This window comes from Misgurnus anguillicaudatus, chromosome 6 (genome assembly GCF_027580225.2).
Source record: "Misgurnus anguillicaudatus chromosome 6, ASM2758022v2, whole genome shotgun sequence".
In the NCBI taxonomy this organism is placed as follows: domain Eukaryota; kingdom Metazoa; phylum Chordata; class Actinopteri; order Cypriniformes; family Cobitidae; genus Misgurnus; species Misgurnus anguillicaudatus.
This window is the reverse complement of record NC_073342.2, coordinates 17400050-17412753: the sequence shown is the minus strand read 5'-3', so window position 1 is coordinate 17412753 and position 12704 is coordinate 17400050. Positions and strand designations below refer to the sequence as shown.

At 37.2% G+C, this 12704-nt stretch overlaps 1 protein-coding gene across 4 annotated transcripts in view; it reads left to right on the top strand.

Annotated features, from left to right (window-relative positions):
• Positions 1 to 12502, top strand: part of wt1a (WT1 transcription factor a) — a 32668-nt gene extending 20166 nt beyond the window's left edge. For 2 of the 4 annotated variants that reach the window (XM_055192451.2, XM_055192450.2), the window contains exons 6-10: positions 6094 to 6193; positions 7734 to 7881; positions 7967 to 8056; positions 10325 to 10408; positions 10602 to 12502. In XM_055192451.2, the coding sequence (XP_055048426.2) occupies positions 6094 to 6193; positions 7734 to 7881; positions 7967 to 8056; positions 10325 to 10408; positions 10602 to 10723 (544 nt within the window). In that variant the 3' untranslated portion in view covers positions 10724 to 12502. Of the gene's footprint in view, positions 1 to 6093; positions 6194 to 7733; positions 7882 to 7966; positions 8057 to 10324; positions 10418 to 10601 lie in introns of all 4 variants that reach the window. The other 2 variants (XM_055192449.2, XM_055192448.2) reach the window with 1 other exon arrangement.
• Positions 12503 to 12704: the final 202 nt, after the last annotated feature.

The window sequence follows — 12704 nt, the reverse complement described above, 5'->3', positions numbered from 1 at the left end:
ATAAAACGTGACAGTTTTTTAAGTGGATAAACTATATTGTATGGCGGAAGAGCACGTAGTTTGCAGCACTTCGACGCATTAATATTGACGGAAGTTTGAGTGAGAGGTGGAGTAGTCAGGAGTGATGATGTTACTGCGCACCGAGGTCAAAGTGCTGCAAACAAAGTGCTCTTTCTAATTTTTTATCCGCTTAAAAAATCGCCACGTTTTATTTTGTGCAACCATACTTACTCGTGTAACTACTCATATAACTAGGGAAAACATGGTGGCTTCTAAATTCATCCCTGTTTGGATCCTAATGCTGCGTTCACACCAGCCGCGGTAGAGGCGTCAAGGGCGAGTCAATGTAAAGACACGTTGACGTGTGTCTGGAAGTCTCGCGACGCGAATGAGGTGTTCAGTGCGGCGAGGTAGATGCGTGAATGGTGCGAATTGAGCGTTTGCCGCGTTGCGGAAAAATGCACCGCGTTAACCAATCAGTAGCTTGCTCTAGTAGTGGCGTGATTACAGGAAGCAAGCGGAGTTGCAGAAGCCCCTCCCATGGCGCGAATTTCTGAATGAATGTCTCTATATATATGACTAGAATTTCACGCGCGAATGAAGCAAGTAAACTCAAAATGTTCAAGCCACAAACTAGACGCGGTAGACGCCAATCTGACGCCTCAAACTCGGGTGGTGTGAACCCACAGTAAGGAATGAATGAAGCTAGGCTAAATGCTAACACATTCGCTGTACAAAGATTAAGTGCACGCATTGAAAAATATAGGTATGTATTAATTATGTTGAGGTATGAAAATAGTAAAACATTGAAAAACTGTGGTGTTTTTCTTTAAGCAACATGATAACTGGCCACCAAGCTGTCAAAATACACTATTGGGTAAATTGCAGTGTACATTGCGGACCAAAAGGTGCATTTCAAATAATGAAAATCTGGCTATGGCATTGTTTTTCTAGAGAAACGGATACATGAACTTAGCATGTTTCCAAAATATCTACTAATTAATATATTATAGTATTTTTTTATTTAGTACAGTCAAAAACATCCATACAGCTCCTTTAAGACTAAAAACCAAACGTCAATTTTGATATGTGGATTTCAATTTCAGTTCAAATTCGCAGTTGGACCGGGTTCACGCCTAACCTATCAAGACCCTAAAAATCTCATGTGTTTGTGCCACATTTTTGCGCTAATACAGAATTAGCCTCTGTTTTGTCTGGCTTGGGAACGATATCCTGCCATATATTTGCAAGTGGCACCTCAGCCTTGACCATGCCAAATGTTGGAGGAAGGGAGCTGCATGTGCTGGAGGAGGTGGAGGTGTATCAGTGCACAATGGGACGGTTTCTACTCCCTCTGAGAATCCACTGTCATGTTCGGCCAGGCAGGATGGAGGCTGTGACCTCTCCTCAGCCTCCCGTAGAGAGCCGACGGAGCCCTGGGTGAAGGAATGATTCATGCGCTGAGAAATAAGAAGGACAGGGTAGTTTCCGGTTCAGTTGATCGATCATGAGGGGGGCGGCCATGGAATCCAAACTCGGTTGTTTCTATACGTGACCCTGTCTGGTTAAAGTCTCATAAAAGTTTGATTTCAGTCAATTTCAAACGATATATTTTCACAGAATGTACTTTAGCTGGGTATTCACAGACAGGGTCACATATACATCCATCCGTCTATAACGCAGCTCTTTGCATACCTCCAAATCCCTTGCCTGTAGCAAGACCAAGGTTGCGTTTTAGCTGGGCTTGGGTGAATAAATGAACTGTGAGAAGATTTAATGCAGGATGCTGTTTTGGACCGTCTTTTTTGCTTGGCTGGTCTTACTAGACAAAGAGAACTTTATACCTCATGAACTGTTACACCTAATGCACTAAATTCACCAAAGTGTGTTTCGCTTCAAGCACACCAGAAATCTCTACCATGACCTCACAGTAAAAAACAAAACACAAACAGCGCCACTGCTAAATTTGTATATTGTGTGGTCCCAAAGAAACAGGGTGTAGAATAGTCCCGTCAGATACAGGGATGTGTGTATTTACACCGACGCGTAAAGAGACATACCTTTGGGGGTTAAGCAGAAGTTCAACAGTGAGCAAGACCATGCATTCCCCATTCATCTCTTTGACTGGCCCTACTTCAGATTTTTGGGGTAAAAATATTGCACTTCGGAACAGGGAGCAATTTGCCCCAACGTCAGCATGACTTACAAAGAGATGACTCTTTGTGTTTTATGACTAGCTTTGCCCTCGGTGTCATCCAAACGCTGTGAAATAATGCATGCAGAGATTTAGGAAGGACTACATCTGCTTGTGGGACATAATGGGGGAAGTTATGAGGTAGCACTGGATTTTATGGAGAGCCGTGGTGCGGTTGCTGATGTTTTCAACACTTGACATGGATGTTTTGGTCATATTGCACAATGCCAATGGAATAATTCAAGAGAAACCTTAATGTTTATGTCATTGTAGTCACTCTAGACCAGTGGTTCTCAAACTATGGGGTGCAAATGGTGGCCAGTTTTATGACGATTTATAAAATGCATTCATTTATCATAAATTCCGTATAATTAAACCTCAAACAAGTAAGGCTACTAGCCAACAGCATTGATACATTATATAATGTTAAATTCAAATTCTAAGTTGCAGATTGTTATATGTCATGAATTCTTTGGTGGGGGCATGCCAAAAAGTTTGAGAACCACTGCTGTAGACTAACATGATATTTTATTTAAAAAAAATCTTGTGTTCAACTAAACATCCTTGCAAGATTTATAAGACTTTCTAGAGAACAATTGTTTTGTCTTTATTTGCATCGTAAGCTGATATTTTAGACTTACAATCAGGGGCGTCAGTTTGTGTTGAAAAGTGTTGGGGACAAAAGATCAGATGAAAAAACATTACAGCAGGACGGGACAAATATTGGAAAACGGCGCATCAAAAATGCACTATAAAAAATTTGCTGTAATTTTGCAGCTGGTTGCCAGTAACTTACTGTAGAAGATAAAGTCTGAAAATGTTTCATGTTTATTTAACTTTGAACAAAATGTTGCCAGTAAATAACATAAAAATGTAAATAAGTTACTGGCAGCTAGTTGCCAGTAACACCCAGTAATACTGTAATTTCTACAGAAATTTTTTACAGTGTGGCCATAGCGTAGACCAGTCAACAACATGAAAAAACTCAGCATAAATTTTTTTTCGCAAATAAACCTTTAACGTTTCTTGGTTTTTTTGATTTCTCAGAACATTTTAACCAAATGCTTTCAAAAAGTGTTGGGGACAAAATCAGCCATTTCAAAAAGTGGTGGAGACATGTCCCCAGCATCCCCAGTGTAAATGACACCTATGCTTACAATAGATAAAAAAATATTTATTTTAAAGTGTTACCTTTATAATAAATTAAGTTTTTTTTCAATATTCTGAGTAAGGTTGTATTTGTCAACATTGGGAAATACATTAAACTAACAAAGTGTAATAAAGTTTATTAGCATTATTTTTTGTTAATGTTAGTTATTGTCGATGCAGCTCTTTGTATTAATTTATTATACATAAACTAATGTTAACAGTTACAACTTTTGATTTTAAAATGTTATTAGTAAATGCTAAAATGAACATGAACAAAATTAATAAATGTTGTAGAACAGTCGATGGATGCCCGCATAGAGTCTGTCAGTTGCCCGCCAAAGCACATTCTACTAATAGCCTCGGTTTTAATATTTATTTCTTAAATATTTAGCTTGCCATCTTTTATGTACATCAACATTTTAAACAATGATAAAACATATCAGTGAGTAAAATAAAATAAAAATTAACAAGTAAAACTATTTTTTTCTTTTAACTCTTTCCCCGCCAGCGTTTTTAAAAAAGGTTGCCAGCCAGCACCAGCATTTTTCATGATTTTCACAAAAGTTTAATGCCTTCCAGAAAATGTTCTTCTTTAAATATATAAACAAACAATAAATCAGATGACAGAACAGACGCTCTGCTTTCAAACAAAAAAAAAAAGTTTCATCCTACCTTCATTAGTTCTCTTGTAATCATCTCTCAAACATGGGTAGGTTTCTTCAAAAACACCCAATTTTGAGCAAAAAGCTGAAATAATTCCATTTTTGTGAAGGACTTTTCATAGAGATCAGATGCAGAGCGATCTTTAAAACATACACGGAGTTCTTTCTCTTTCACGTGAGGCGCTACTTCCGGGTTGTATAATAGCGGTATTGCGGAAAGACGGAAAATCTCGTCATTGGCGGGGAAGTGTTTTCTCTTACACTCTTAAAATGAATGTGTTAAATTAACACATCTTGTGTGTAGTTAAGGACAACACATCTAGTGTGTTGTCCTTAATTTAACACATTCCTGTGTTATTTTTGGAACAACACACTTTGTGTTGTTTTAACACATCTTGTGTTGTCCCTTTTATTTTTTATGAACTTAAATGACACATAATGTGTTAAAAACAACACATAATGTGTTAAATAGTTTAACACAAAACAATGTGTTAAAATTAACACATCCAGGGTGTGTTAATTTTAACACATTGCTTTGTGTTAAACTATTTAACACATTATGTGTTAATTTTAACACATTATGTGTCATTTCGTGCTGATTTAGAGTTCATATAAATAAAAGGGACAACACAAGATGTGTTAAAACAACAAAAATTGTGTTGTTCTAAAAATAACACAGAGATGTGTTAAATTAAGGACAACACACTAGATGTGTTGTCCTTAACTAGACACAAGATGTGTTAATTTAACACATTCGTTTTAAGAGTGTACTTGACGAGATATCTCGTCAATGGTGGCGAAAGAGTTAAGTAGACTACACTATTAGAACCAATGTGTTAAAAACAACACATTAGTTTTGATTCTGGGACAACACACTAAATGGAACCCAGTCTCACGGAGTTGCGTATAAATAGCACGAAGTGTGAAAATCGTGCAATACATACGCCAAATTCCAACTTGCGCATATTTTTTGTTGTTTTATTTATTGGTTTCTCAATTTTTTTGCTTTTTTTCCATTTTCGCTTAGGTTTAGGGATAGAACAACTTTTTGTTACATAAAAAATGACATCCTAACCCAAACCCCAATTCTAACCCCAACTCCAAACGTCCATGGCTTAAATATAAACAAAAAACATGGAGAAACCTGTATATTAAATAACCTCCTTAAGCAAATCTGAAATCTCACCCTAAACCCAAGGGAAAATGGTTTAAAAAACAGAAAAAATTTGAGAAACCAATAAATAAAACGACAAAAAAAGATGCACCGTTTAAGTGAATGGGAAGGACTGGCGCATCATATGCACGCCAAATAGGAATTTGGCGTGTGTATTGCGCGATTTTCACACTTCGTGCTATTTATACGCATCTACATGAGACTGGGTAGCTAAATGCGTTGTCCCAGAATCCACCCATCTCTTTGTTATTATTGAAACAACACATTTTGTGTTACTTTTAACACAACTTGTGTTATATTTTACCACAAAATCAATACAAAATGAAAAATAATGTGTTAAAATTACACATAATGTGTTAAAAGCTTAACGCACAAAGATGTGTAAATCCTTTCTAAGAGTGTATATAAAAAAGTTGCCCAGATTGTTTTATGCATTGTGGTAGCCCTTGCTCACTAAAAGGTTGGAGACCCCTGCTGTATAAGTATTGTTCATGTTAACAAATGCATTAACTAATGCAACAACTATTGTAAAGTGTTAGCATTTTTACACTGTGTTATGCTATTTATCACATTATGTGTTGATTTTGTCTTCAAATAATTAAAAGGGAGTTCATATGATTAAAAGGGACAACACAAGATGCTGATTTATAACACAGAAATGTGTCTAGTTAAGGCCACAAAATGTGTTGTTTTAACACACCGTTTTAAGAACAAACAAGTATTATTATCTTTCAAAATCTTAATTAAAATATGTTTAGATATTATAATAAAAAAATAATACAACAATACTGATTAAGATATTTTTTTGCAATGCTAAGAACCTATAACATCAGATTGCACTTTATTTCATACAGGCTGCTTTTTAACAGCTGCTCACAATAACAACTATATTTTCTCTCTTTTTACACAAACAGCCATCCAACAGGTTATGAAAGTGACCCCAACACGCCCATGGTGTACAGCTGCAGCACACAGTACCGCATACACACCCACGGTGTCTTCAGAGGACTTCAGGTTAGTATCTCTAGACCCACAATACCCAGAGTTCACCCAGGACACACAGAGCTGCTCTGTGCTCTCGTAAATGTGCTGACATTAGGCCAAGGTCAGGCCGAAGCATACACACACACACACACACACACACACACTCGCGCGCACACACACACGCACACACACACAAATTGACACATACCTCATACTCACACAGACGCTGATACACAGCTAATACACATAGAAAAAATGATACACAGTCAATCAAAATTATATTATTAAAAATGATGTACACCCCAAAAGGAAAAAAATATTTCAAAATATCCTACATTGCCTTAAAAAGTTAACGTAAGAGAGACAGATGCAATTTAAAAAGAAGCCGCCAAGTGAAAGATTGTGACGCAACGTCAAGGCTACGAGAGAGGAAGCAGACGCCTGCCAGAAGAGTTGACACATTTGAAAAGCATTTCAGGATGAATAGGGAAGAGGAATCACTTAAAAAGTCCATTAGCCATAAAGCTGTAGTTTCCAGTTGCTTGCTGCTCATGCATATAAATCATTAGGTCTTAATTAATGTCTGTCAGCGGCTTTAAAGCAGTAAAAAAGACATACACCAGAACTCTTCCCCTTCACAATGACATGGCCTTCTTCACTTCTCTCTTTACTCTGTCTCTTTCTTTCTTTATTGTATAGTACACCGATAGGTAACTAAAATGTTTTTTAACCTGAGCCACAGATACATTTAAACACGAGCAAGGAAAGCTCATTTGTACTTGACTGCCGCATACAAATCAAATGTAGCATGTTAGCACGCTGGCGTGTATTGCTTTGCCTGCTGTGTTATCATTCCCGCGGGGTCAATAAATAAATCTGGCACTACAGCGGTAGAACAGTTTAGTAATTTACTTATCAATTGCATTTAACACACATTCATTACTGTGTCAGCGTACGGAAACGCCATTATGCTAAGCGCTAGTTAATTAAGAGCAGATGGGCTTTAGCAGTGGGCAAATGAGGAAGACGGGAGGATGGAGGGAGCGAGGCGGTGAAATAGAGTCTGTCTAACGTCCGTGACTAACTGTTCACAGTTAGAGCTCATATCGGTAGCGTGGATAAATCTCAACGATCATTTCACAGCTAATTCCTCAGTAATGAACTGATTGGGCATGCTAATCATAGCAGTGCTAAGCATTCGCCACGCTATCACATGGGCACTTTGCTCGGGTTTTGAACAGTGAACATGCGTTTACATTTATGTATTTGGAAGGCATATCCAAAGCGACTTACTAGGTATATATTTGATCAGTATGTGTGTTTCCTGGGATTGAACCCACACTGTAAAAAAATGCTGCAGCGCTGCGTGCATGTTTAATCAAATCAGTTATGCAAGTCAAGTTGAAATGATTTAACTTAATTTGTTGAGTTAAAGTAAAACAGAAACTTAATCATATTAATATTTTCTGTTAATACGATTTTTTCAAACTGCATGACTTTTGCGCAGCTACCAAATGAGCTAAAGGAACACAAAAATAGCATGAATTAAATGTTGTTGACTTTCTCGCAGGATGTGAGGAGAGTACCCGGCATTACACCTGCAATAGTGCGCTCATCTGAGACCAACGAAAAAAGGCCGTTCATGTGCGCCTACCCGGGCTGCAACAAAAGATACTTTAAACTCTCTCACTTACAGATGCACAGTCGTAAACACACAGGTGAGTTGTTTTTTATTTAAGTAAAATGCTATGTAATTCTAACTTGATCATCATGTAAAAAATGTGGTGGTGTTAATATCTTTAGGGGAGAAACCCTATCAGTGTGACTTCACAGACTGCGGTCGCAGGTTCTCCAGATCAGACCAGCTAAAAAGACACCAGAGAAGACACACAGGTTTGACCTTTCTGTGCTTTATATTTTCTATCTTATCCTCTACTGAATGTATCTTGTTTTTCTCGGCACACTTTAAAATTAAGGTACTTTGTCAGGCTGTATGGTTCCATAAAGAACCTTGAACATCCATATAATGTAAATGTCCACATTTCCCACAAACATCATAAGAGACAGACAGACAGACAGACAAACAGGTAGGTAGGTGGGTATAGAGATAGATTTTCTCACAAACACCATAAGAGATAGATACGATTTTTTTTATTATGCATTAATAACATGTACAGAACCAGACAATATATGAATTATCGTACAAAATATCATGGGTTACGTTACATAAACAAAAAGAAAGTTAAGCTAGCTTAAAGAATTGACACCATAGAGTCTTACAAGCGAGTTCCTCCAGGAATTTACATATATCAAGATCTTTCTTAAAGATGAAAAAAGAAGGAGTTTTCTTTGAGAATTTACGTTTATGGATGTCAAATTTAGCAAGGAGAAGCAGCAAGTTATTAATAAATTTAAAACGATAATGGTCTAATCTCAGAGTTTCACCAAAGAACACAATTTTTTGGTTTATACAGAAATTTTAAGATATATATCTTTTAACAAAATTTGAAAAGTCAACCCAAAATATTTAGCAATATATACATTCCCAAAGTAAATTAATGATTGTCTCATTAAGATATCGACTCGGCGCAGTAACACCCCTCCCTCTCCCATTATGAGAGTGAGAAGGGGAGCGGACTTTTCAAGCGAGTCGAAGTACTCCCAAAAGTGCTATTACGCCATAAAATATAGTTCCTCTTTTAAATCCGCTTAGAAAAGCGCTACGTTTTATTTTGTACCACCAAACTTGCTCGTATAACCACTCGTCTTAAATAGGAAAAACGTTGATGTGTTTGGTCACTTCTAACTTTATCTCTAAATGGTAGCATTGAATGAATGGGGCTAAGCTAAATGCTATCGAAGCGTCGCAGCGCGCTCCAGCGCTTACGTGCACACACACAGATGATAGAGGGATGTATCAACAATTCTTAGTTAAGGTAATAACATATTTTAATATTGAAAATGAGTAGACTATTCCTTTGAGTCATGACGTAAGGAATACTGTTTCCACGGCCAGGCATCTAATCATTTCAATGGAGAATATACAGCTGTTTATAAGCACTATGTATTCATATTAAACCTTTAGCATTTAGCCTAGCCCCATTCATTCCTATGGCTCCAAACAGGGATGAATTTAGAAGCCACCAAACACAAGCCTCGTTTTCTCTATTTAAAGACTGTTACATGAGTAGTTACATGAGTAAGTATGGTGGCACTGGGAATGGTGGCACTAGGAATGAACTGGGCTAGGCTAAATGCTAACACATCCAAGAAACGCTGTACAAAGATTAAAAGAGCGCGCATTGAAAAAAGATAGGTATGTATTAATTGAGTTGAGGGAAGACCATTGTAAAATATTGAAAAACGGTGGTGTTTTCCTTTAACAAGCGGATAATCGATATAGGCAGATAAAAGCATTGATCCAACAAGATGGCTAATTCATATTAATTCATACGACCACATGCGTACGTTGTTTCAACGATATGTTTTGCCACCGTGACGTTTGGGTTAGGGGCGGGGTTTCGTTATCGTTTTTGTACGATATGCACTTCGTACAAATTAGCTTTCGTCATAAAATACTTAAAAATTCTCATGAGATCAGGTTGATCATTCCCACTATTGGATATGGACAGCAGATGATGAGGGCATATTGTATCTAAAAAGGCAGAAAAAAATGCACCAGAATTGTGATTATTTTGAATTTGGAAACAATTATATTACAACACTTCTAGGATTTCACGACATAATCATTTTAAACAAGAAGTAAAAAGCAAAAATATCGGTATCTTTCTCCATAAGTAGATGTCGTTCTAAGTAGTCGAATAAAATGCAGCACGAGTTTAAAACAACTTACTGCAAGTCAATTCAACCTACTGATAAGTTGACATAACACAAGTTGAACTTAATTTGTTACATAAAAAATATATGTTCACTTAATGTGTATCGACACAGAAATGTTGTATTGGTGCTTCCCTACTCTCCACCCTTGCTTGATTTAGTATACGTGAATTTATAAATATGCAAATTAGCCTCCGCCTCCAGTCAATCACACCAGCGCAGACAATCATATAGTATGGGCTCTCCTTTGGCTTCTACTGTACTCTTTTCTTGTGTGTGCGTGTGTGTGCGTGACCACGCTTGTATGTTCCTGTGTGTGTATAGGCGTTAAGCCCTTCCAGTGTGAAACCTGTCAGAGAAAGTTCTCACGGTCAGACCACCTTAAGACCCACACCCGGACACATACAGGTAAAACAAGTGCGTAAACCTTTTAATTTTTTTCATAATTTGCCTCTCTTTCTCAACTCTTTAATGGATATTTGAACCTCCTGAGGTGGTTAAAATAATCCAAGTGGTCTTTTTCTTATCTTGCCAAAATAGTCCTCTAGTTTGATCATACATTCATTCTAAAGTCTCTCTCTGTCTCTCTCTCTCTTTTCAGTTGAGAAGCCCTTCAACTGCAGGTGGCCGAATTGTCAGAAGAAGTTCGCCAGGTCCGATGAACTTGTGAGGCATCACAACATGCACCAGAGGAATCTGACCAAGTTGCAGCTGACTATATAAGTCAAGTATATGAGTCTCATTACCAGTGGCGTCTTCTGGGTGCTGATCTGAGACCTGTCCCTCTATCCCAAAACATACACTGAAGCTATTTGTGTAAGGAAAGCAAGATCTGCAGAAAGAAGGCTCATTTTTAGACGATACTCATACTGATCAAATTTGGATATGCGAGTTGTTTCTTTTTATTATACATAGAATAACATTTTTTAAAGTTCACTTAAACAAAAATTAAAGGGACTCTTCATTTATTTATTTTTAAATATGCTCATTTTGCACCTCCCCTGGAGTTGAACATTTGATTTTTGCCGTTTTGGTGTCCATTGGGCCGATCTCCGGGTCTGGCGGACCATTTTTGGCATAGCTTAGCATAATCCATTAAATCTGATTAGACCATTAGCATCGTGCTAAAAATAACCAAAGAGTTTTGATATTTTTCCTATTTAAAACTTGACTCTTCTATAGTTACATCGTGTACTAAGACCAAAGGAAAATTAAAAGTTGCGATTTTCTAGCCAGATATGGCTAGGAACTATACTCTCATTTCAGCGTAATAATCAAGGACTTTGCTGCAGTTACATGGCTGCAGGAGGCGCCACGATATTACGCAGTGCCCGAAAATAGTCCCCTGCTGTTGAAAGTTACTAAGGGGACTATTTTTCGGCTGCTGCGTAATATCATTGCATGTAACTACAGAGGAGTCAAGTTTTGGGTGGGAAGGGTGTTAAAGCTCTTTGGTTATTTTTTTGGCGTGATGCTAATGGTCTAATTCAGTGGATTATGCTAGGCTATGCTGGGGGTGGTACTGCCGGACCTGGAGATCGGCTGGATGGATTCCGGAAGGGTACAGATCAGATGTTTAACTCTAGGGGAGCTGGAAAATGAGCATATTTTCAAAAAAAGTGGAGTGTCCCTTTTAAGGGAACTTTTGAATGGCCATGATGCTTCAACGTACATTTGTCATGAAGCTCATGTGTGCGTCTTGCATCGTTTCTTGATCATGATTCACCCCATATAATTTCCACTTCATTTGCAAAAAGTTATAAACTAAAATAAGAAATAGTGGGTCTGTTACGTTTATTATCTCTTGCTGCCGATCTGTTTTTCTTTGCAGTTGTGAAGGTTATGGTTTGGTTAGACTTTGGTTAGCACTTAGACTCATATGTCTTCATAGGGGTTTTGAGAGAAAGAGGTGTTTTATCTGCATGCGCAGCGCCTCTTAGAGGCAGCTCGCACTATTATGTTGGGTCAATATAAACCATTTGTTTCCATTAAGGGAACCTTATTGTGCTGAGACTGAGATGTGAAATGTAATGTACTTAACAGTTAATTTAGTTGCCGTCAGACTAATTTATTATGTTCGTTGTAAATAAAAATGTAACGTTTGTTTCCACTTGTCAAACCTATCCAACTTTATCCAGCTCCTTCTCTGTATCTGAAATTGTGAAATCGTTTCACTGATGTATTTGTCCGTGCTGTTAATATTCCACTCTTAGACCTTACCAGTTTATTTATGAGTAGGTCACACTGGTCATTTGGCTGAGCGGTTGCTGTCAAGCTGTAAATATTAGTTTCAATCCTCAGCCAACACCAAATAATTAAAACCTGACAGACAGCATTTTGTTCATGGAAAATGTGACTCACGTATATAAAGGACAGAATGTGAAAAGCATTTACAGTAGATGGAAAGTTTGTTTTGCTTTATTAACTGTCTCCGGTTGTCTTGTATCTGTTATTGACGGTTATTGTTTTTTTTTTTTTTTTTAATAAAACTCTCAGCATTAACTTCATGAAAAGCTCAAAGTCTCCACTGAATTTAATCAAGTGGTTGGTTTGCAAATGTGTAAAGAAAAACATTTAAATATTGGATAATATGATGGACAACCTAATAATAAAATTCCACTTATTTACAGTGAAATTAATTTCTACAAAATTTTGAACTGTAAATTAATTCATAACAAAAATAATTTTTTTAGCTTTTTAATTT